Below are 21,742 nucleotides of genomic sequence, written 5' to 3'. Positions count from 1 at the left end.
TGTTTATGCTATATTAGTATGATTTAAATGTTCAATTAGTATTTCTATTGTTTAAATTTTTATGCTTTTTCTTATTTTAATACTACAAAAATACTAAAAATAGTACTACTAGTAGGAGTATTTTGGTTAAAATTATTGATTACCAGAAGGTGTTTATCAGTAACTGCTATTAATACCACCTGTGCAGTTAATTCCTGTATTTTTTATATGTTGACTTGGAGATGCAATATAATTAATAAACATTACCTATAAATTACATTTCATATATTTCATTTATTTCATTTATTTTCCTACCTTCCTGCAAATCATTGTGGATTCATGACAGTTTTTATTACTTCAAGGTCATTTGAGAGTTTGCATGCTGTAAAATGAGCAATAACACACAATCACAAGCCAATACAGTATATTCTTTAGGATATACCTTTTAGTCAGCATTGGGTCATGTGGAATTGGGTCATGTGACAGTTTAAAGCACATTCTCTCCCTTTCTCTTCTTTTTTCTCTCTCTTTTTACATGCAAGTTCTTAGCACTGGTCTTGCATTTTACTGTTTTCTCTGCTCACACACATCTGCTTCTGAACTCATGGTCTGCAAGTGCTGAATAATGTGTGTTAGAGCAGGGGGTTCTCGGAAACCACGAATAGAATCTTGTGGTCTAGCAGTGTCACAAAGCCATGACATTAGTATTATAAAGTTTATATGTGGCTTAAGAATGAATAATACATAGACTGACATGCAAGAAGTAAATAGATAGCCATAGTTTTATAATAAAATTTATGCACCAAAATGTACATGTTTTGACCAAATAATATTTTGCTATGATTGCATTATTAATATTTTGTTGACTTTCCTTTACTGGCATAGAATGAATAGGTTGTTTACACAACAGATAATCAAACTGCATGAGGAAGACTTTCATTCTGGTTGTTTAGGCCGTCACTAGCTCATTATTTACTATAATTCTGTTAACCACAGAAACTGAGATTTTAAGCTTCTTAATTATATTCTCTGGGACAGTCCACCCTTATACTGGCTAAAAATTCGAAACTTCTTCGGATTTGTCACTTCTAGGCATACTGTCGCCTGGATGCACCTCCATCATCCGGATTTAGGTTTATGTGTATGGAGTTTTCCTGTTTCCACTGTGCTTGGTGGGTTTACTCCGGGCACTCCAGTTTACTCCGCAGTCCAAAAACATGCAGATTAGGCTTACTGGTGTTCTCAAATTTCCCATAGTGTGCGTGTGCACATGTGTGCCCTGGGATGCATTAGCACCCCCATCCAGGGTGTACACTGTTGTGTACCCTAAGTCTCCTGGGATAGGCTCAAAGCAACACTGTATACAGGATAATGCGGTATAGACGACGAGACGAGCCATGTATAGAGCTGGGTCTGTAAAAGCGAGACGAAGAGTAACACAGAGTAGTGAAAATAATGGAAACAAAGTTAGTGCATATATTTTTTTTAAATGGTGTGTATTTAATTATTTATAAATGCGTGTCTGTAATGTATTACTAATTACAGATGAGAAATAAATAAAAAGTTGCATCTAAAGTGGAGAAAGAAGGGGAAAAGAAAGAGGAGGAGGAGGAAAAGAAAAGTAATACAAAGTTTTGGTAATAGTGTACATGTTCGCCCTCTGCGAGGGGTTTGGTGCAGGCAGTGGGTGGGCCTGTGGGTGGGGCTGTGGGCCGGGCCTGGGACCAGCTGAAGTCCATCAGCAGAGCTGCACTTTTCCTTCACCTTTAATATGATTGATCAGCGAATGGAAAGGCAGAGGAGCAGGGCGCGCGCGCGGAGACATCTTCACCTTTTCAATTGTCTTCCATTTCTCTCCTGATTGAATTTAAACTCAGACGAGCTTGATGTGAGCAAGGCAGGGGGAAAACCAACCCAAAAAAAAAAAAAATCACTTCTTTTTCCCTTTCTCACCCTCACAGTGCACTTCTCCACTACATCACCTTTAATTTTTTTGGTTGTTGTTTCTTTTTTTTTTTCTTTTTCATTTTCTGGTACCTCCTTGGATACTTTGGCTTACAGCACGGCTTCACCTGGGCACGTCTTTTCCTGAAGTCTCACCAAACGACACCAAGAGTTTCTTCTGGCAACTTTAACGCACGTCAGGGCAAAAAAAAAGAGAGAGAGAAAAGAAAAGAAACCGACAGGGAAAACGAAAGAAAAAGTTTTTCTTCTCTATCGCGTAAAGAAGCGTTAAAGTTACACAATGAGTCTCAAATCAGATTCTGAGCCGAGCAACAGTGTATCATTAGAGGAGGAGGTAAGGGAAAAACGCTACTCTTTAAAGTTTCAAGTGTGTTTCTGCGGGACGGAGCTGACGCGAACTTTTTTTCCCTTTTCTTGCACGTACTGTAGTTTTAATATAAATCATAATTGTAAGCTCATTTTTATGACTAAAGCATATAACCTGATAGTCTGACTTCGCCCGTGCTTCCTTATTTATTAAAATACCGAAATGTTCGGGCTCTTGAACGCAGCACAGGTGTGAGAGGACGCTTCATAGTGACTGTTCGGTGGTTGTTGTTTTATTTGCTTGAGAAATGTGAAAAGCTAAAAAGTGTTTGTTTATTGTCCCCTGGGTAGCTGGTTGATTATTAATCTCCAGTTTAATGGTGAAAGGTAGACCCAAGGTGTCACCTGCTTCACTAGTTAATCTTTTTTTCTTTTTTTTTTCTCTCAACAACAACAAAAACAACAAAAAGTGTTCATTTAGCTCTGTATCTCTTGGAGACTGGTATTAAACACTGCAAGTCTTAAACCTAAACACCATGAGAGGGTGAGAACTTTGTAGCTAATGTTACATTATGCACTCTTGCAGAAAAATAAAATGCCTTGTCAACATTAGGACGTCTTGTTTTTCCTTCATTCCAAATACATATTACACAAAACTTATGCTGGACAAAAATATTTGGTTTGCTGCTAATTTAATATTATAATAGAATTATGACAGAATAAAAAAAAATCAGAGAAAGGCTTTATGCTCACACTGCATCTTTAGTACCTTTTATTCTAGGTAACTCTTTCACCTAGAAAGATGCATTTTATGTAAAAGGTTATGATTGGTCCTTGAAGTCCATTCATGTACCTTAAATTATTTAATTTTACCAGTACAAAAGATATGTAGTTTTGAACAAACCTCCCCTAATGACAAAGAAAGGTAAACTTTGCTACCCTTTTCACCTCTAAGCTTCTTTGGTTTCACTTTCAATAAAATAAAATGTTTGGAAATTTATAGGTCTGTATTATTGTTAAAAAGCATCTCATGGTAGTTAAAACAAAATCAGCTGACCTTTGACTCTTTGTTTAAATATCTACTAATTTAACTTCGCACTCCTCATGTACTTCCTACTATATTAAAAAAAAAAAAACCCTAAAAGTGCTGTATGAGTTAGTGTGGCCTTTGTGAGCAACATAACGATGTAGGTTGTGTAGTAAAATGTGTTTTGCTTTAAAATGTCCAAAGCTATGGTGTTAAAAGCAGGTCTTTACTGAAGCCTCATTTAGTCTTCCCATCACCTCTGCCCCCTTACGCTGGAGGGATTTCCTGCTGCATGTCTGCTCAGTTTAGTTTTCCCATTATTTTGCAGGTGACCAAAAGCCACAGGTCTCTCTCCAGGACCGGCTGTCCGTTTGTTTAAATTCTGTGGATCAAAGCACACCACAAATCTGAAAGATGTTTATCGTGTTACTTTGCGTTTATAATAATATTCAGAAATTGAAATTGTCCTGGGTTAACAGTTCTGACAACCCTTTTCTAGTTCCTGTATAGAGTTTAGCTGTATTGGAAAGGGCCGTTTTCATGAGTAGAAGTGATCTTCAGAATTGTAGCGTTCATTGTTTTCACGGTAATGCAATACTGGGTCAATGTGTTCTTGTGAGACATTGTGAATCCTAAAGTGCTGCTAAATTGATGCCAGGTGACAATTTTCACTCTGTGAACTCTGGTTGTAGCAGGTGTGTGACTTATTTTTAATTCTAAATTAGATGTATAAACATTTAGCAATCTGTTTTGTCATGTCAAGCTAAATTCATGGCATATTTTGTTCTGTTAATGTCATTCACTTCTAAAGTAGATTGGCTTTGTTTTTGTTTGTTTTTTTAAGTTTTTTCCCATTGTCACGAAATGAATTGCTTAAATTTTCCAGTGTGCCCAGTTAGGACATAAGGACTGGAGCAAGCTTTAACATTTGTGATATAGTTACACTCGCTCAGTCTCACTGCAAGGTTATCCTCGGCTTGGTTCTGGCTATGGTGACCTCGTGAAGGAAATGATGCCTTCTTTCCAGTGGACTCAGTATTTGCGGAAATGATGCATGCCGCTTGGGTTGAGGTGGCTCGGATTTCAAATGCAGATACGCTGCTGGGTTTCTAAAGTGAAATCATTATAGCCTGTTACCCTAACAAGTGTGTGGCTTTTTTTTTTTTTTTTTTTTTTTTAAATAAAGACCCATTCTTTTCTATGATGTTTTACCATCAGTTGCTTTGTGAAGCTAAATGTATTGCATGGGATAGACTTTAAAAGTTAGGCCATGGTTTCAATATTATTCTCACAAAAATGTATAAATCAATGTTGTATTTGAAAGATCAGTAAATTTTCCACTGAGCCCCTTTATAGCCTTTCCAATCACGGATTTCTCTGTATCCACCCATATCATTTGCTTCATCTGATTGATTTTGTACTGAAATTAGACTTTTTTTTTCTGCCTTCCACTGCTTTGAAGCAGGATTTCTTTTTTTATTCCCCATAGAGAGATTCTTGCATCCACAAACACTTTCCACGCTCAGTTCGCTCACTCACTTGGTAGCCACGCATACACCTAATGTCTTCACTTAACTAACACAGTTTCTCGTGATTTTTGTGTACAGTCAATCTTAAAAAATTGAACAAAAGCTTCAGAAAATGGAGAGAGTTTTCGAGACAGTAGGAAGGGAAAAGTTGCAAGCGGGCAGCATTGAAGGTAGTTTGAAACTTGGTTAATACACAGTATGTTTTGCATTTTTTAGGTACTGTTAGTGTTTCACAAATCCAAATTCACAGTAAAAAAAAAAAGCACACTTTCATGAGACTCTTATAAGCTTATTCCTTTTTCACACTAGCTTGTTATAATAGAAGTTAACGGACACTTATAGTTTGGTTCTTTAGTTACTAAGGCATTTTCATTTTCTAGGTACGAACCCTATTTGTCAGCGGTCTTCCGGTAGACATCAAGCCGAGGGAGTTGTACCTGCTGTTCAGGCCGTTTAAGGTATTCTAAACAACCCAGGGCTCAAGTAACACCGTTTCAGGATTTTTTTCATATATTTTAAGTACTTAGCTATGCAGTTATTTTTATACATGTAATTAAGTGACTTATGGGTTTAATTATATTCTTAAAAGTGGCAGCCTTATTTGATTCCAAATTTAATAGTATTATTTCTGCTTTTTGTTACAGGGATATGAAGGATCACTTATTAAACTAACCTCAAAGCAGGTAATATTTATGAATTCCACTTGGGCTTTACTTGCCATTTTTAAGCCTGTGGGGTGCAAGTTGTGGAAACATAAATTTTTCTTCATCATAAAAAAACTTTGTGTTAGAAATAGGTTATATGTTTAATCAATCACCCTTACTCCCTCTTTCTCTCTCAGCCTGTTGGCTTTGTTACCTTCGACAGCAGGTCCGGAGCCGAAGCAGCGAAAAACGCATTAAATGTAAGTAAGCGTTCAGTCGTCTGTAAGTAAGTGTCTGCGGCAGTGAATACTCTCAATTATTGATTAGCTCCCTGCCTAGTGTGCCGCATTTCGTGTCTAAAAGTTTGCCTCAATGACTCTGGTGCCTAAATAAGTTTCTCTCACTCTCAGTCCCTAAAAGTGGAAAGTTCCATGACGTCACTGGGATGTTGGCTTGGATTTTAAAAGCCCTCAGTACTGTCAAAATACAGCAGATGTCTGATGTATCTTTTAAGCTGGTCCACTTCAGGCTTGATAAGAGTATACACTGTGCCTCAGAGCCTAATCATTACACTGGTGCTAAACAAATCGATCTGTACGCTATTTTTACATGGTTCTGCTGCCACAATATAAATTACAGATGCTGTTAATATTTCTGATTTTCTCCATCAGTTACACAAAAAGTGGTCATGGTCTGACCACAACTGATTTGAGTTCTCAGCTCTCTCATTAACAGATTGTTAATTCAGAGTGAATCCATGACTAAGAATTAATCCTCCAGCCTTTTTGGTCTTCTACACTGTCCTGTCTTTTTATAAGGGGATTCGCTTCGACCCAGAAAACCCCCAGACACTGCGTCTGGAGTTTGCTAAGGCTAACACCAAGATGGCGAAGAGTAAGCTGATGGGAACGCCGAACCCTTCAAGCCTGCACCCAGCTCTTGGAGCTCACTTTATCGCACGTGACCCATGTGAGTATGTTAATCTGGCATATATAATAAGGCTTCAGGGTGTCTTTCCACACTGATGTAGGATTGATCAGTCTAAATGTCTATGTAATGAAAAGATCCATTATTAATATTGGGCCAATATACAGTAAGAGAAATATAGTGGCTCTAGTCAGAGACAACATATTAAGTGATTTCTATTACTAATGGCAAATTTGATGAGGATTTTCTTTTTTCTTGTAATTTGTATTGTTTGTATATAAAGAGACTTGACAGTTTTTTCACTTTTTTAGAATTGTTTTTTTCTCTTTGTACATTTTTACAATTCAGTGTTTTTTGTCTGTTCAAGATAAAAAAATAAAGCTGTTTTATATTTTATATACCACTTTATTCAGTATCAGCAAAGTTTTGTTTATATCTAAAACTATATCTAGTGTGAAGCTGTGTATTAAAAATGATTAAGTAATTAATCCTTATTTTCTCTATTTAATTTGGTTATTTTGGGAGAGAAAAGGAAAAACACACAGGATGTACGGGGGGAAATACTGTATGTTGCGGCCAGTCAAAAGCGATATTAACATTTTTGGTGTCTTACTCTGCAGATGACCTGACTGGCGCGGCACTGATCCCAGCATCCCCAGAGGCATGGACACCGTATCCACTCTACACCACTGAGCTAGCCCCTGGCCTGCCCCACACTGCCTTCACCTACCCTGCAGCCGCCGCAGCCGCCGCCGCCTTGCACGCCCAGGTGAGCGAGCAACCGGTGTGTTCCTGTTTCTTTCCTTTCCTTTTATCATCCTTTGCTGTCATGATCCTGTACACTGCTGGTCTTCTTTTTTTTTTTTTTTTTTTTTTTAAATACAGGATGCAGGTCTTTTTACTCACTTGCTTAGTAAATGTGTGTCGGTGACTGAGAAATGATGAACAAGTGAGGAGGCCTGGTTTTGAGAGATTTCTCAGTCTTTTCCAGATTCTTGCCCCTTTTATGTGTTTAATACACAGTTTAACATATTAATCACATCCAATATGGAGATCAATGTAGTTTTTATTGTTGAAACAATTTTCAGTGTCGCCTGTCTCCAGTCCTCTGGGAATAAATAGCGAACATGCTTTTTGAATACGATAAAAAAAAATAAGAATCCTGCATTTGCCAGTGTTGCTAAGGGATCACAACAGAGAAAATCTGTTTTTAATTGCGTCTTAGCTTGGATTATATATTGGTTGTAGACTGAACCTGTGAACAGTGGAGGCTGGTTAAATGTTAGCCATAAAGGCATGTGTTTGGATTTTTACAAGCTATTAAAACCGTGAAGACATTTCTTCTTTCTTAATACAAATAATAGCTACATTATATACATTACTACTTTATGCATTATGGGTTAAGGAATAGTTGCTAGAAGATTAGAATTTTTGCAAACAATTTTATGTTTTTCTAATTTCATAATTTCATTTATATGAAGTGTATTATAGATTTAACTCTCAACTTATTAAAATGGTATCAAAGCCAAAACAGCTTTTAGAATTAAGATTTGAGGTTCATTGTTAAGCACTTTTTAATATTTAATGCTGTTCACTTCAACACATAATAGCAAATTCAGTCTGTCTTGAAAGATTAGGGTTATTGATTAAACAGGCAAGTTCGGCCTTTAGTTGCCATGGCAATGTACAAATGCAATATCACAGTTAAAGTTAATGGAATAAGTTATCTTGTCACAAATCTTTTCTTGCACCATGAATCTTCTAATCTGTTAATAGAGGTTTTGTCATTTCCCCAGTGTTTGGACGAGGTGGCTTGGTTTGTAAGAGCTGCTGGTGATGTTTTGTGAAAGGCTTATTCCTGTGGGTGCAGGGGTTCAGAGGGCCAGTATCATGAGGGGCACAACACTAGAAGCAAAGTGCTATCGTCCCACTTCTGCTTGGATGAGCTCGCAGACACCATTGATTTGAAATGGGAGAATAATGCACTGCCAGTTTTGCAGTAGGGTCCTAGGGATTGTGGACACTAATAGATGACACCAGGATTCAAGTTAGTGATCTCTGGATGATGGGACAAATGCTTTTCTATTTTCCGCCCACTGATCCACTATGATGCAAGTTTTACCATTTAAATCTAACTTCCACCTTTGTATATGGGGATGTTCTCTGCTAAACTAAGTGTGAGAATAAGTTGTCACGCTCTGATTGTTTGTAACCCTGCTACAGCTGAGTGATGGCGGCAGTGTATATAATTCAGAAGGTGCTCATCATCTGGTTAGTTTCTTAAGCTGTGTGCTGGAAAAAAAGGTAGTGTGCTTGTGCATTTCTAAGCTGTTGGTGTAAGGATCAGGCAGCAAAATGGCTGGGGAAAGCTTGCTGCAGATTAAGTAATGTTGCAGTCAATGCCTTTTAAACCTTTGTGCATTCAATGTGCAATGTAGGGAGAAAATGGTTGCCTCCATGTTAATCTATTGTTTACAACCCTCTAGCCAACTAAGTGTGCTATTAAATCACCTCCTTGAAATATTGAACTGCACAGTCAGTGTTAATGAATATATGATAATGAATATGCCTATATTTTGTTTGATCTAACGCAAATACCTGTGTATTCTTAGAAAACCCATTAAAATTGAGGCCAACCGACTTCATAGTATTTGTGCATTCGCTGAATACACACCTGTACAATTTCTAAATGTATCAAAACTGATGTTGCTACATACCACGATTATTTCCTTCTTTAGTGCATCAGTTTTTATGGGCTGATTTTGATATTCTTTTGACTTCAGATGAGCCCAAAGGGAGGAAATGTGTTTTTACATTCTATTCTGGTTCTATTCAATCTCCTAGTATTATATTGAAGCCATCTTGTGAATGTGAAATTTAATATAGGGAAAAAAACCTAAGAAACCTATGGACTTATTAATATTTAACACCTTTACAAATTCTGAGTTGAGAATTTATCTACGCTGTTCTGCCTCACAGATGCGCTGGTACCCAACACCCTCTGACACTTCACAGCCTGCATGGAAATCCCGCCAGTTCTGTTAGATCTATAATAGTAAGTATCTCTAAATCTCGTGAACTTTGGCTTTAATATGTAACTGTGTGAACATCTAATTGTTTTTCATGTCTGTTAGTTCATTACTCTCTTCTCCTCACAGGTGCTGCTCAGTACATGCAGGTTTGTCCCTCCGTCCATCCATCGCTCCAAGTAAGGGGTACTGAGCTCAAGATTTAATTTAGTCAGGTATATTTAACAAAATAAAGTGTATGAATGACTTTACGATTCTGGAGAATACTCTTCTCTGAAGGACCCTCATTATTTTTATATATATATATATATATATATATATATATAAAAAAAGAAGGTTCCTTAGGCCTCATGGGCTAATGGTACAGTCTCCACTTTTCAAAGCCACACATGTGACGAGCCAATCATGTGCAAGTTGAACATTTCTAGCTGCTCTCTCTTGGTTGTGTGTTTCAAGGGGGGAATGGGGATAATCATTATGCATGTTGAAGTACAGTATATGGCATGAAATGTAGAATGCAAAGTTGTCTTTATTCTCCTCCTTGTGTTGCCATTTGGTCAAGCTTAAGCTTTCTTGCTCTTGTCAAGATCTTGTATTTGATGTTACTTGCAAGATAGAGGACTACAACTCGTTACTACCGAGTCTTCTTTTGTTTTTGTGTGCTGAAAATGAATTCCACATGCACTGGTTTTTTTTTTCTTTTTCTTTTTCTTTTTCTTTCTTTCTTTTTTTTTTCTACTCTATGATTGTGACTGTAAAATTGTCCGTGATGGACGAATCCTTCTGAGACGCTTCTCCTTGAGACCTCAAATCCATTGTCCCTGCTCTGGTGTCTGTGCTTGTTTAGAGTATATTTGAACAAAAAAAGTACAAGTATTTTTGTACATTTGTGTAATAATGGATATTTATGCATTTTTGTGAAAGTAAATAAGTATATCTGTATAAGATGTTAAGTCTAGGCTTATTTTGATATTTTGTCTTTAGCTTGTTTGAAGTAGATAAGTGCAATTTATTTTTATTTTGTGTGTTGAATACTGACCTACCCAGACTGTGGCAGAACTAAGTTTAATGAATGAAATGGTCTGCTAAAATGATAATGTTTTTTTTTTTTTTTTTTCCAGAATGTGAAACTGGATAATAAACAGCTTGATCTGTGACGTCGTTCTGGTCTTTTTTTTTAAGTAGAAAAGAATGCTGTATTTCTGTTAAGGTCAGATACTGAGCTCCAAGGCAGAAATACATGGTGTTTAAAAATAAATAAATAAATAAATAAAAAATAAAATCTTGTTCAATCGCCATTTTAGGTCACTCTGTACTCACTCATAATTTAAGATAATTTGAGGGACTTTTTTGACATCTCTCCTGACTTCCATTTTGGGCGTTGTTAGACTAGCTCATTTTAAGCTGTGACTCATCTCTCAAAGTTTGAATAAAGCTTATCTTCTCATAAACTCAAGCTGTTAATTTTCTGCATGCAGATTGAGTAAGGAAGGTACTCGACCGTCATGACATGAACATGAGTCATGCACTACGCAAGCAGGAAAGCTCTGTTCATTGGAATGCTCCAGGATTTATCACAGAATGATAAGAGCTGAAAGGAGATCTCTCAAGACAGCTGGCCTCAGTACACTGGAGCCCTAACTAAAACACGTAAGGCAGACCAGGTCTACAGGTTTGCATTATATTAGCGTGTCTCAGTGCAGATGTCAGTTTTTTTACCTAATTTCAGGAATTTGTTAAATTTTTTTTATCTTCTTTGGGTGAGGGTGAAAAAGCTAAATAGAAACTTTCTGTAATGAATGTGTTCGTGGTTGAGCAGATGTTGCTCATTTACTACTAGAGAAGGTGTAGATGTTTGGGCTCACATTACTGACTTGATCCAGTCTGTTTCAAAGTACCATTTATAATATTTAAATGTGTTTCTATATAATATACTTTTATTTTTAAAGATATGTACCTTAGGCCTATGAACATCAGGCTCCCCGTTTTCACCTACATATTTTTAGCCCAGAATTTGGCTCTGCCTTCAGTTGGAACAGAGATGATCTAGCTCTGCATATTTTCCCTAGAAGTAAACTTGTAGTTTTAAGAGAGAAGTGAGGAGAAAGGCCAGATTTATCTGAGATTTTTAAAGAATAGCAAATCAGCTTGCATTTAACCAAATGTTACAGAATTCTACAACTTTCTGTTAATTAATCCATTTTTCCAAGCAATATTTGGTCCCCTGAAGGCTCATGTAGGCTGCATATCAGCCCCCTCCTTATACTGTATAGTACACTACAAACAAATGACATCTTAGCAAGTGAAAATATCTGAATAATGGCAAATTTATCTAGTATTTCATATTAAAAGATTATGCTTAATCAATTAAAAAGTTACTGTCTAGCTTATTGCATGTTGACCATCTGTGGAACCTTTGAATATAACATGTATTTTAATAATCCCAATGAAAACATAGATACTTATAGTGCATGTGTGGACATGAGCCAAGGACAAAATATTACACATTCATGTTAATGGTTCACTTTACCTAATCCTATCACTACAACAGAAGAATACTGAGGATTTCAGTAACTGGGATGAGCTCATTTTTGGATTATTTATTTTTATTATTATTTATTTTACTTGCACAAAAAAAAAGAAAATACAAACACCAAAGACATCTAATACATATTTAGTGCCGAAGAAGGCGAAAAGCCAGTAAGGCTTGTCTAAAGCCTCCACCAAAAAAAAAATAATAATAAAGCATAACCAAGAAATACAAAAACACAATAATACAACAAACAAAAATATATCACAACCATACTAGTGATAAAACAACAAGCATTTCACAATAAAATAAAGATAAACTGAGAAATATAGAATCAAATAATTGCACAAGCTAATTCATCAGCAAACCTCTTAAGGCTCTTTTAAAGCGCTCTATGGAGGTGCATTGTCTCACCACATGAGAAAATCTATTCCATATCTATCTACCTTTAAACTTCTTGAAAATTGGACTCTACATGTGGTGAAATTTGAAGGATGAAGATCCATTACCTGCCTAGTATTATGAGCATGGACAGCTGCGTTGAACTAAAAATATGACATAAACTGGCCAGGAATTTTTCCTTCCGATGAAAATAATTTGTACATAAAAACACAAATTTGGAAGATATTAATGTCAAAAATTGATAAAATCTGCAAATTCTTTTTTTGATCAAAGTTTTTTTAATTTATTTTCAAACTTTACAGAAAAAAAAACACAACAAACCACAACAAAAGAGAACACAAAATCAAACCCTCCCATCAACAACACCAGACAAACACCAGACAAACACAAGGATGCCATAACAATCAAATGTCCATAAATAAAATAATAATAAGTAATCTTCACACACACTTCCTTTACGGTACTATCTTATCTGCGTTTATAACCTCAGCAAAAGTTAAGAAAGGCTGCCAAATACTATAAAATGTGTCAGTAGACCCTCTAACTGTATACCTAATTTTCTCCAGTTTAAGTGCATCAATTCCCTCATCAGTGGCTAAATGTTGGTGGATCAGGATCTTTCCATTTAGTCAAGATTAATCTCCTAGCCAAAAGTGAACAGAAGGCCAATATTTTAATTTCCCTTTGGTTAAAACTGGTATTTTCTGGAGGCACACCAAACAATGCAACAAATGGAGTTGGCTCTACTATCTCTCCAAATACTCCAGAAAAAGTTTCAAAAATATTGGTCCAGAACATGTAGAGTCTTGGACAAGTCCAGAACATATGCAGCAGAGTTGCAGGAGCCTGTCTGCATCCGTCACATGTGGTGTCTATATCAGCCTTAATCTTAGAGAGTCTGACTTTTGACCAATGTAGACGATGCACAATCTTAAATTGTATTACAGCATGTCTAAGGCAAATGGATGATGAGAAGATTCCATGTATTATTTTGTGCCAGATTTCCTCTTAAATTGGTTCATCTAAATCTGTCTCCCATTTATTTCTAAGTAAGTCTAAGGGTGTTAAATCATACATATTGAGTATTTCGTAAATCCTGCGTATAGTTTGTTTTTGGACTGATTTACATTCAAATATTGAATCTAATAAAGAAAGTGGAGGGCATGATGGGAAATTATTAGAATTCAATGCCACAAAGTTCCGAAGCTGCAAGTACCTATAAAAATGTGCTTTGGGATTGTCGTATTTCTGCACCAACTGTTCGAAGGATGCAAAATTTCCATCAATATAGAGTTCAGACAATGAGACCAAACCCTTTCTAGCCCAAACTTTAAAGGCATCATCCATCATAGACGGAACAAACATGTAATTTTTAGCAATAGGGGCAGCCTGTGGTAACTCCTTAAGGGAAAACCAGTCTGAATTGAAAACTAGTCTGAATTGATTCCAGATTTTAACTGAATGTATAACAACTGGATTAAAGGTAAAACTAGAGATTGGTTGAATAAATGGTATTTTTGAACACAATAATGCTATTAGAGAAGTGGGCCTAACTGAGGCCCCCTCCAGAATTGTCCAAACAGGGGGATTGTCATTATTTAACCATAACAACAGCGCTCTTATATTGGCTGCCCAGTAATAATACCTGAAATTTGGAAGTGCCATCCCTCCTTTTGCACGAGGTCTCTGCAGTATAATTCTTTTAATTCTTGGTGTTTTTCTGTTCCAAATAAAGGTTGAGATCTGATTATTTAATTTGGAGAAGAAAGATTTTGTTAAAAATAACGGAAGGCACTGAAAAATATACAAAAATTTGGGCAATACATTCATTTTTATTGTATTAATTCTTCCACCCAATGAAGGATGAAAGATCTTGTTTAAGATTGGATAAGAGAGGTGGATAATTGGCTCCGAACAAGTCTTTATGATCATGCGTAACCCAAATCCCAAGGTATTTAAATTTTTTAGGGCTAATCTTAAAGGGAATTGAGCTTAAAGATGACAGACTGACCCCATCACCAACAGGCATTAGTTCACTTTTCTGGATATTAACTTTATAGCCAGATATTTTGCCAAACTCTGTAAGTAGAGTCACCAACTTAGGTAAGTTTGTCAGGGGTTGTTACAAATACAATAACATGTCGTCTGCATAAAGCGACACCTTATGTTCCAATCCTGCACGCTGAATACCATGGATATCGGCTCTTTGTCTCAGAGTTAAAGCAAGTGGTTCCATTGCGACTGCAAATAGAAGTGGAGACAGAGGGCATCCCTGCCTCGTGCCACGTTGAAGCTCAAAATAAGCAGATATGCTGTTATTAGTACGCACAGCGGCTAATGGAGATGTGTATAAAAGTTTTATCCATGATATAAGCTTTTGACCAAATCCAAACCTCTCCAGAGTATTAAAAAGATAACCCCATTCCACACGGTCAAATGCCTTTTCTGCATCCAATGAGAGAACTACCTCCGGTGTGCCAGGTGGGGAGGGGCCATAAAGAATATTCAAAAGTCGTCTGATGTTAAAAAAAGAATAACGATTCTTAATAAACCCTGTTTGGTCAGGTGATATAATGGAGGGCAACACCCCCTCTAAACGTCGCGCAAGGACTTTAGCAAGCACTTTGGCATCGGTATTAAGTAGGGAGATTGGACGGTATGAGCTACACTCGAGAGGGTTCTTGTCTTTTTTAAGGATTAATGAGATAACTGCCTGACGCATGGTTGGTGGTAGGGATTTTACTGAAAGTGACTCTTCAAAAACTGATAACAGTAAAGGTGAAAGCTGCTCTAAAATTTTTTTAAAGAAATCTGTTGGGAAACCATCCGGTCCTGGTGACTTGCCACTCTGCATAGATGCAACTGCTGAGGCTATTTCTTCCACCGTGAGATTCTCTTCCAATTCAGCAACATTCACTGGATCTATAGAAGGGATATGTATATTATTGAAAAAGTCCTCCAGGGAAAGAGGATCGACACATGAATCGGAAGTATATAGTGACTGATAATAATTTCGGAAACATGCATTAATTTTAAGGCTATCAGTATTTTTTAAACCTTGCTCATTGTTAATTACAGGGATAGATTGATTGGCAGTTCTTTGTTTTAGCTGATGAGCAAGTGTTCGCCCAGCCTTGTCCCCATGCTCATAGGACATATGTCTTGATTTAGAAAGAAGATATTCAGCCTGCCTTGTTGACAGGAGATCAAACTCAGTCTGCAAAAGTATACGCTTTTTCATTATGTCTGCAGAGGGTACATAACTATATAGTCTATCTAGCTCCAGTATCTCATCAGCCAGTTCTTTAAAGCGTGCAGTGTCATTTTTATTCTTCTTTGCGCAATATGAAATTATCTGGCCTCGTAAATATGCCTTAAGTGACTCCCATATAGTTGAAGAGGACATCCCTGGTGTTTGATTGATCTCAAGAAATAATGCAATCTCAGAGGAAATGAATTCAGTGAAAGCTTCCTCTGATAGAAGCAAGGAGTTTAACCTCCAGGGACGATAGCTGGATTGTGTATTGGGGATACGCATTTTCATAATTAGGGGACCATGATCAGATATAACTATAGCTCCATAATGACATTTGGTAATAAAAGGAAGAAGTCTCTTGTCTAGGAAAAAAGCATCTATACGGGAAAAGGTCTTATGAACAGAAGAAAAGAAGGAATATTCTCTGAAAATTGGGTTACGAAACCGCCAAACGTCAGCTATACCATATGATTTAAGAAAAAGTTTAATTGAACATGCTGATTTAGAAAGGGGAGCTTTTTTGGACGAGCTACGGTCTAAAACGGGGGAGAGTACACAATTTGTGTCGTCACCAAGAATAAGGTGGTGTGATGATATATCTGGTAACCGAGAGAAAATATTTGAGAAGAATGCAGGGTTATCCCAGTTTGGTGCATAAATATTGGCCAGAATGACTGGGAGGAAATAAAGCTGGCCCACCACAATAACATATCGCCCCAAGGAATCAGCCTCTATACTAGTCATAGTGAATGGTGTATTTTTCTTGATGAGTATGGCCACACCTCTAGCTTTTGAATGGAAACTGGAGTGATATATCTGTTCCGCCCAAATCCCTCTGAGCCGGAAATGATCCGTTGTACGTAAATGAGTCTCCTGAAGAAATGCGATGTCCGCATTAAGTTGTTTTAAGTGTGCAAATACCTTTTTACATTTCATGGGATGGTTAAGTGACTTAACATTCCAGCTCACGAAATTAACTGAACAGCCATTGAGCCCTTTAAAAGTTTGGATAGCTGTCATCTTAAGGGGAAGTATTTATATGTATGAAATCCATAAAAGCAGCTTGAAAGTGAGTGGAAATTAACATGGACATCTGACAGAATAAGTCTGGTAGAAAAAAAACCCCGGATAAAACCCCACCCCCCTCCCCCCCATCACCTACAAGAACATGGTGAACAAAATACCCTGCAAAAACAAATCCACACATTAAGTATTTGTGTTGGGAGCTCTACAGAGCCAACAGCTCCCGCTCCCGCCAAACCCACCATACTAAAGTTACTCAAATAGCGCATTATGATATGTCGTAAAATCTGCGGAATAAGATAGTAATAATAATGGTAATAACAATAAGAAAAACAGTTAAAGTAAGCCTATTGACACCGGCAAAGGCAATAATATTAGACGCTTCTCCTAAACTGCAACTAATCAATACAAGCTCACAATTAAAGAAGAGCTATATTATTAATTAAAAGATATAATAAAATAGTAATAACAACAATAATAATGATGATGATAATAATAATAATACCAATAAAATAAATAAACCAAACAACAAAAAAAAGTAGGGAAGAAAACCTTAAAGATATATCAATAGTAAAATGAGTGATGTTTCCATCAGCAGCGAGACTATTAAGTAAATATTGTCATGTCAGAATTATCCGTGGAAAGTCTCCTGCTCATGACTGAACAGTACCCTGTACGCCCTCTGGAAGGAGCTAAAAACAACGCGAACTAAAAGGTCACTGCTCCACTGAAACGCGATCTAGGCTGGAAAACGGTATAGACGGATAAGTTAAGTGTTTTCATAGTTTTCAAGCCTCTGTGGGGATAATGTTCTTCTTGATATACCTCATGGCTTCCTCTGCATCTGTGAACACCTTTTCTCTCCCGTCGTGTGAAACAAGTAAACGGGTTGGGTATAGGATGCCATACCGGACACCCTGACGATTACGCAGTAGATTCCGAGCCTCGGTAAACGCAGCCCTGGCCTTGGCAACACTCGCAGTATAACCGGAAAGATGGTGACTGATTTTCCGTTAAATCTCAGCGGAGCCCGAGCGCGCGCACGGCTCAACACCTCGACACAGTCTTGGTGATAGTGAAGTTTGGCCATGAGAACACGCGGTTTTCCATCTGATCTTCTTTTAGCCTGAATTCTATGCGAGTGGTCCACAAGCACATCCTTCTCCAGTTGTAGTGTTTCTTTTAGCAGCCTCGAAACAAACACAGTCGAGTTTGATCCCTCCGTCTCAGCCACCCCCACTATCCTGATATTGCATCTTCTCATTCTTCCCTCCATGTCCTCGCATTTCCCTCTTAGCTCAGCTACCTCTGTTTTCAAACAAGTGACCACAGATTTTAAAGTTGTCACCTCGTCTGAGCACGTTGATAGGCCGCCTTCCACCTCCTGTATCACGGTCTTCATCTCCTGTATTTCAGAGTGAAAGGCCGCCGCATTGTTTATAATTTCCCTTTTAACGGAATTGTATCTCGTTCCTAAGGGCGCTGAAATCATCGGCAAGCGCATTTTTTAGTTCAGCCTTAATTAATTATGTCTTCTTTTAATGAGCGAAGAATCTCGGATTTCAAGGCCTCAGGATCCATTTTCTCCGGACTGCCCGGAGGGGGTGGTGTTGCTCGGGACCGGGTGACGGTGGAGCACGAAGACGAGGCGACGTTGGGCCTAGTATTAGATGATGCGTCGTATTTATATTTGCGTAGTTTTTCCGCCATTGACCCGCATGTTAATTTCCCCCTTAATTAAAAGTAAAATCATATAAAATTTTATATAGTGTTTTCGTAAAATAAAGCGCTTATTTATATTAAAAAAACAAGAGTTCGGCAAGAGCACGAGCCAAACACGTCCTACCCCATAGCCACGCAAGAGCGACCCCTAAATCTGCAAATTCTTAAACAACGAAGCTGAAGATATGTGTGAACCTGAACGAGTCGCTATCCTGACAAACCGTTTCTGGAGGATTAAAATCCTATGTAGCTTTGTTGGAAATGTGCTCCCCCACACCATGTTAGAATATGACAAATACGGATAAATTAAGCTATAATATAGATTACGAAGACATTTTGTAGTAACAAGATGGCTACTCCTCCTTATTATACCAATTGACGTATTAATTTTACCACAAACATGGTCTATATGTCCTCTCCAATTCAAACCTTCATCAACTCACAAAAATGTTGTTGTTAAGTTCAGCATCTCATTAGGCCCAATTTTAATTCACGCTAATTCTTTATTGTATTTTTTTTTGCCACTAAAAATAACAAAATTACATTTCTTAATATTTAAAGATAATTTATTTAACTTAAACCATGCAGTGTAGGCAGCTAGGCCAATATTTGCATTACTCATTAACGTACTAAAATGTGAGTGTGAAAGATCATTTATATTAATGAGGAACAACAGTGGTCCAACAATAGATCCCTTTGGGACCCCGCATTGTAGTTTAGCTTTATTGGAAAAATAACCCTTAAAAGAAACAAACTGTGATCTTTTTAAAATATAACTTGATAACCATTTATAAGTGATATCTTGAAAACCATATTTATATAATTTGGCAAGGAGAATGTTGTGATTTATTGTATCAAATGCTTTTGAAAAATCCAAAAAAATACTGAAGGTAAACTCATTATTTTCAAGTGCAGAAATGACCTTATTAATAAGATGAAGTAGAGCCATATAAGTTGAATGATTTTTACGAAAGCCATACTGATGGTTATAAAGAATCATGTTAGAATCTAAATGAGAAATTATCCTTGTATGTATAATTTTTTCTAATATTTTAGAAAAACATGGCAAAATAGAAATGGGTCTATAATTTGTAAAACAACAAGGATCATCATTTGGATGGTGGATTTAACATTATTTGAACACTTAAGAAATACATTGCTGAAATACTTTTTTTTGCATACCTAATTAAACTTGTATATTTATTTCTTGCTAATTTATAAACAGCATAAGTAAGTGGAGTACGATTTAAAACATACCTTTTATACAATTTATTTTTTTTTCTTTAACAGTTTCCTTCAACAGTAAACCAAGGTCTATTTAAAACTGTATTCTGTTTTTTAGACAATTTACCCATATGGAAACAGTCATTTAAATTAGTAGAAATTATACTCATTATGGTTGGATTATGGATGAATTTTTGCTTATAATAGTAACTGGTCACTAGCTAACTCACTCACTGAAGTGACCAGCCTGATAAAAGAGCTCCTATTAAGGAGCCATATGTATGGCAATGTGTGTGTGTGTGTGTGTGCATGAATGAAGCAGCTGGTTGATTGAGGATGTAGGAGGTTCTCCCTGCTCACTGTCAGAGCAGATTAATTTCACCAGTGCTCTCATTAACACTAGCACAGTTTTGTTTGTAGTTTCTTTGTTTTAGAGCATGGCAACATCTGATGTAAGCAATTTCCAAAACAAAGAGAATTTTTAAAAGAATTCCAACCACCAAAATAACTGTATGGTAATGATGTCGTGGGAAAGATAATTTTTCTACACATTTTTGACTTGAAACTGATTAAATAAAATATTTTGGGGTAAAAATTAATTAAAAGTTCACATTTATTTCCACCAAATACTTCAGTTTCCTCCCCCAGTCAAAGGCAGGCAAATTAGAACAATGGCCATTCCCAAATTGCTTGTAGTGCATGTCTGTGCCCTTTGTGCCCTGTTATGGATTGGCTCCCTCACCAGCCTGTATCTTGGCCTGAAGTCTTCTGGGACAGGCTTCCCACGGCCCTGGTCAGGATAAGCACTATAAGGAATAAATGAATGTCCACAGCAAATCCACAGTCCTTTCTACTGCAATCATAGCTTATTACGTTCAAAAATAAATGTATTAATTCATTTATAGAACGGAGAACCTAAAAAAAAAGATAATTGTCGGAAATATAATTGGAAGTCAAGGACTCGGGCATTTTTTTTTTAACGACGATATGGTTTGCTGTATTAGTCAGTAATTGTCGCCATCTAGCGGCGACCTATTGTAAGTTTTGTGATTGTCATTCTGTGTAACTATTGCGATTAAACCGCATTGATTGGAAATTTAACTATTGTTTTTCCTCAGGAGGTATACCATTAGGTTGTTATAAAGACAATGTAATTAGGTAAAATCTATTTCGCGAGCACGCCCGCGCGCACACACCGAGAAACGTCAAACTTTATTCAGCTTTAAGCAAATTTGATGCGGCAGCCAATCAGAATACAGGTGACCAGGTGCTGGTGTCCGACTGCAAATATTGCCGCGCGCACCGAGTTCCGTCTGCCATACGTTCCTCCCAATACAAATGACCAAGTTATAGTAAATTGTACTGTAAAACAAGAGAAATGTAAGGGAGTTTTTTTTTTTTTTTTTTTACATTTGCTCTTGATGAGAATAAATCACGCAGCGTGCAAAAAAGTAGCCTATTAAACAGTTAGAAATTACAACAGAGTCACACAACATTCATGCAACACAAATAAAATCAAAGCACTCTATATTTAATTTTTTTATGGATAAAATGTTCATTTTTATACACCGTGCAACATCCCCCGAATCAATTGACAGTGAAGATAATCTCCCTGAGAGAGAAACCTTATCTCGGTGCAGTGCCACCTAGCGAGCCTCACGTGAACTGCTGCTGCTGCTCAGTCTTTGTTCAGCAGTCCAACAAAAGATTTTTTATATTCCTAAAAAATAAAAGAGTGCAAGTATTTATAAACAGTATCTTTCACCGTGTATGGTAATGTTATGTGCTATAGCTTCACCATGGCTTATTATTATTATTTCTTTATGATGAGGTTTTCAGTTTTGTTTTTACAAGATTTGTGTTAATTCTTTTTGTTTATGGTTCAACCCACAGAAACCGGATGTACTTAAGTAACGATCCGATAATTAACTAATTAATATATCTTCTATATCTAATATAAGTTGAAAGTGACGTAGGGTGTGTTAGAGCAGGATAGAATCTTAGAATACAGGAGAGAAGAGGAGGGGTTCACCAGGAGCAGGAACCTAAATGTTTAGTGAACATTGTTAGTTATTTTTGTAAATTTTGTGCTTTTTCGTTTTGTATTGTATATTTGTATCCACTGGCTGATGTGTACTCGGTTTTAAACAGACACAGTGGAGGTGAGAGGTCGCTTCAT

The 21,742-nt window shown here is 36.9% G+C and overlaps 1 protein-coding gene across 2 annotated transcripts; it reads left to right on the top strand.

Moving 5' to 3' along the window:
• Nucleotides 1-1,738: 1,738 nt before the first annotated feature.
• On the top strand, nt 1,739-10,563 carry rbpms2a (RNA binding protein, mRNA processing factor 2a). 2 transcript variants are annotated; one of them, XM_053482403.1, is made up of 8 exons: nt 1,739-2,278; nt 5,187-5,264; nt 5,451-5,489; nt 5,648-5,710; nt 6,269-6,419; nt 6,998-7,161; nt 9,357-9,432; nt 9,536-10,563. In XM_053482403.1, the coding sequence occupies exons 1-7, from the start codon at nt 2,225-2,227 to the stop codon at nt 9,420-9,422; spliced, it is 615 nt and encodes a 204-aa protein (XP_053338378.1). In that variant the 5' UTR covers nt 1,739-2,224; the 3' UTR covers nt 9,423-9,432; nt 9,536-10,563. The 2 variants fall into 2 exon arrangements, with proteins under 2 accessions (XP_053338378.1, XP_053338387.1); XM_053482412.1 differs by having other exon boundaries at nt 1,743-2,278; nt 6,998-7,146.
• The last annotated feature ends 11,179 nt before the right edge of the window (nt 10,564-21,742 follow it).

The sequence above is a fragment of the Clarias gariepinus genome, chromosome 2 (assembly GCF_024256425.1).
Source record: "Clarias gariepinus isolate MV-2021 ecotype Netherlands chromosome 2, CGAR_prim_01v2, whole genome shotgun sequence".
NCBI lineage: Eukaryota > Metazoa > Chordata > Actinopteri > Siluriformes > Clariidae > Clarias > Clarias gariepinus.
The sequence above is the reverse complement of the archived record's forward strand: the minus strand, read 5'-3'. Positions and strand labels throughout refer to the sequence as shown.

Excerpts from the sequence above, each read along its gene's own strand:
- rbpms2a (XM_053482403.1), top strand. The coding sequence starts at position 2,225 with ATGAGTCTCAAATCAGATTCTGAGCCGAGCAACAGTGTATCATTAGAG. Across the intron at positions 2,279-5,186 it reads GTGTATCATTAGAGGAGGAG|GTACGAACCCTATTTGTCAG; the intron begins GTAAGGGAAAAA and ends TTCATTTTCTAG. Across the intron at positions 5,490-5,647 it reads TTAAACTAACCTCAAAGCAG|CCTGTTGGCTTTGTTACCTT; the intron begins GTAATATTTATG and ends TTTCTCTCTCAG.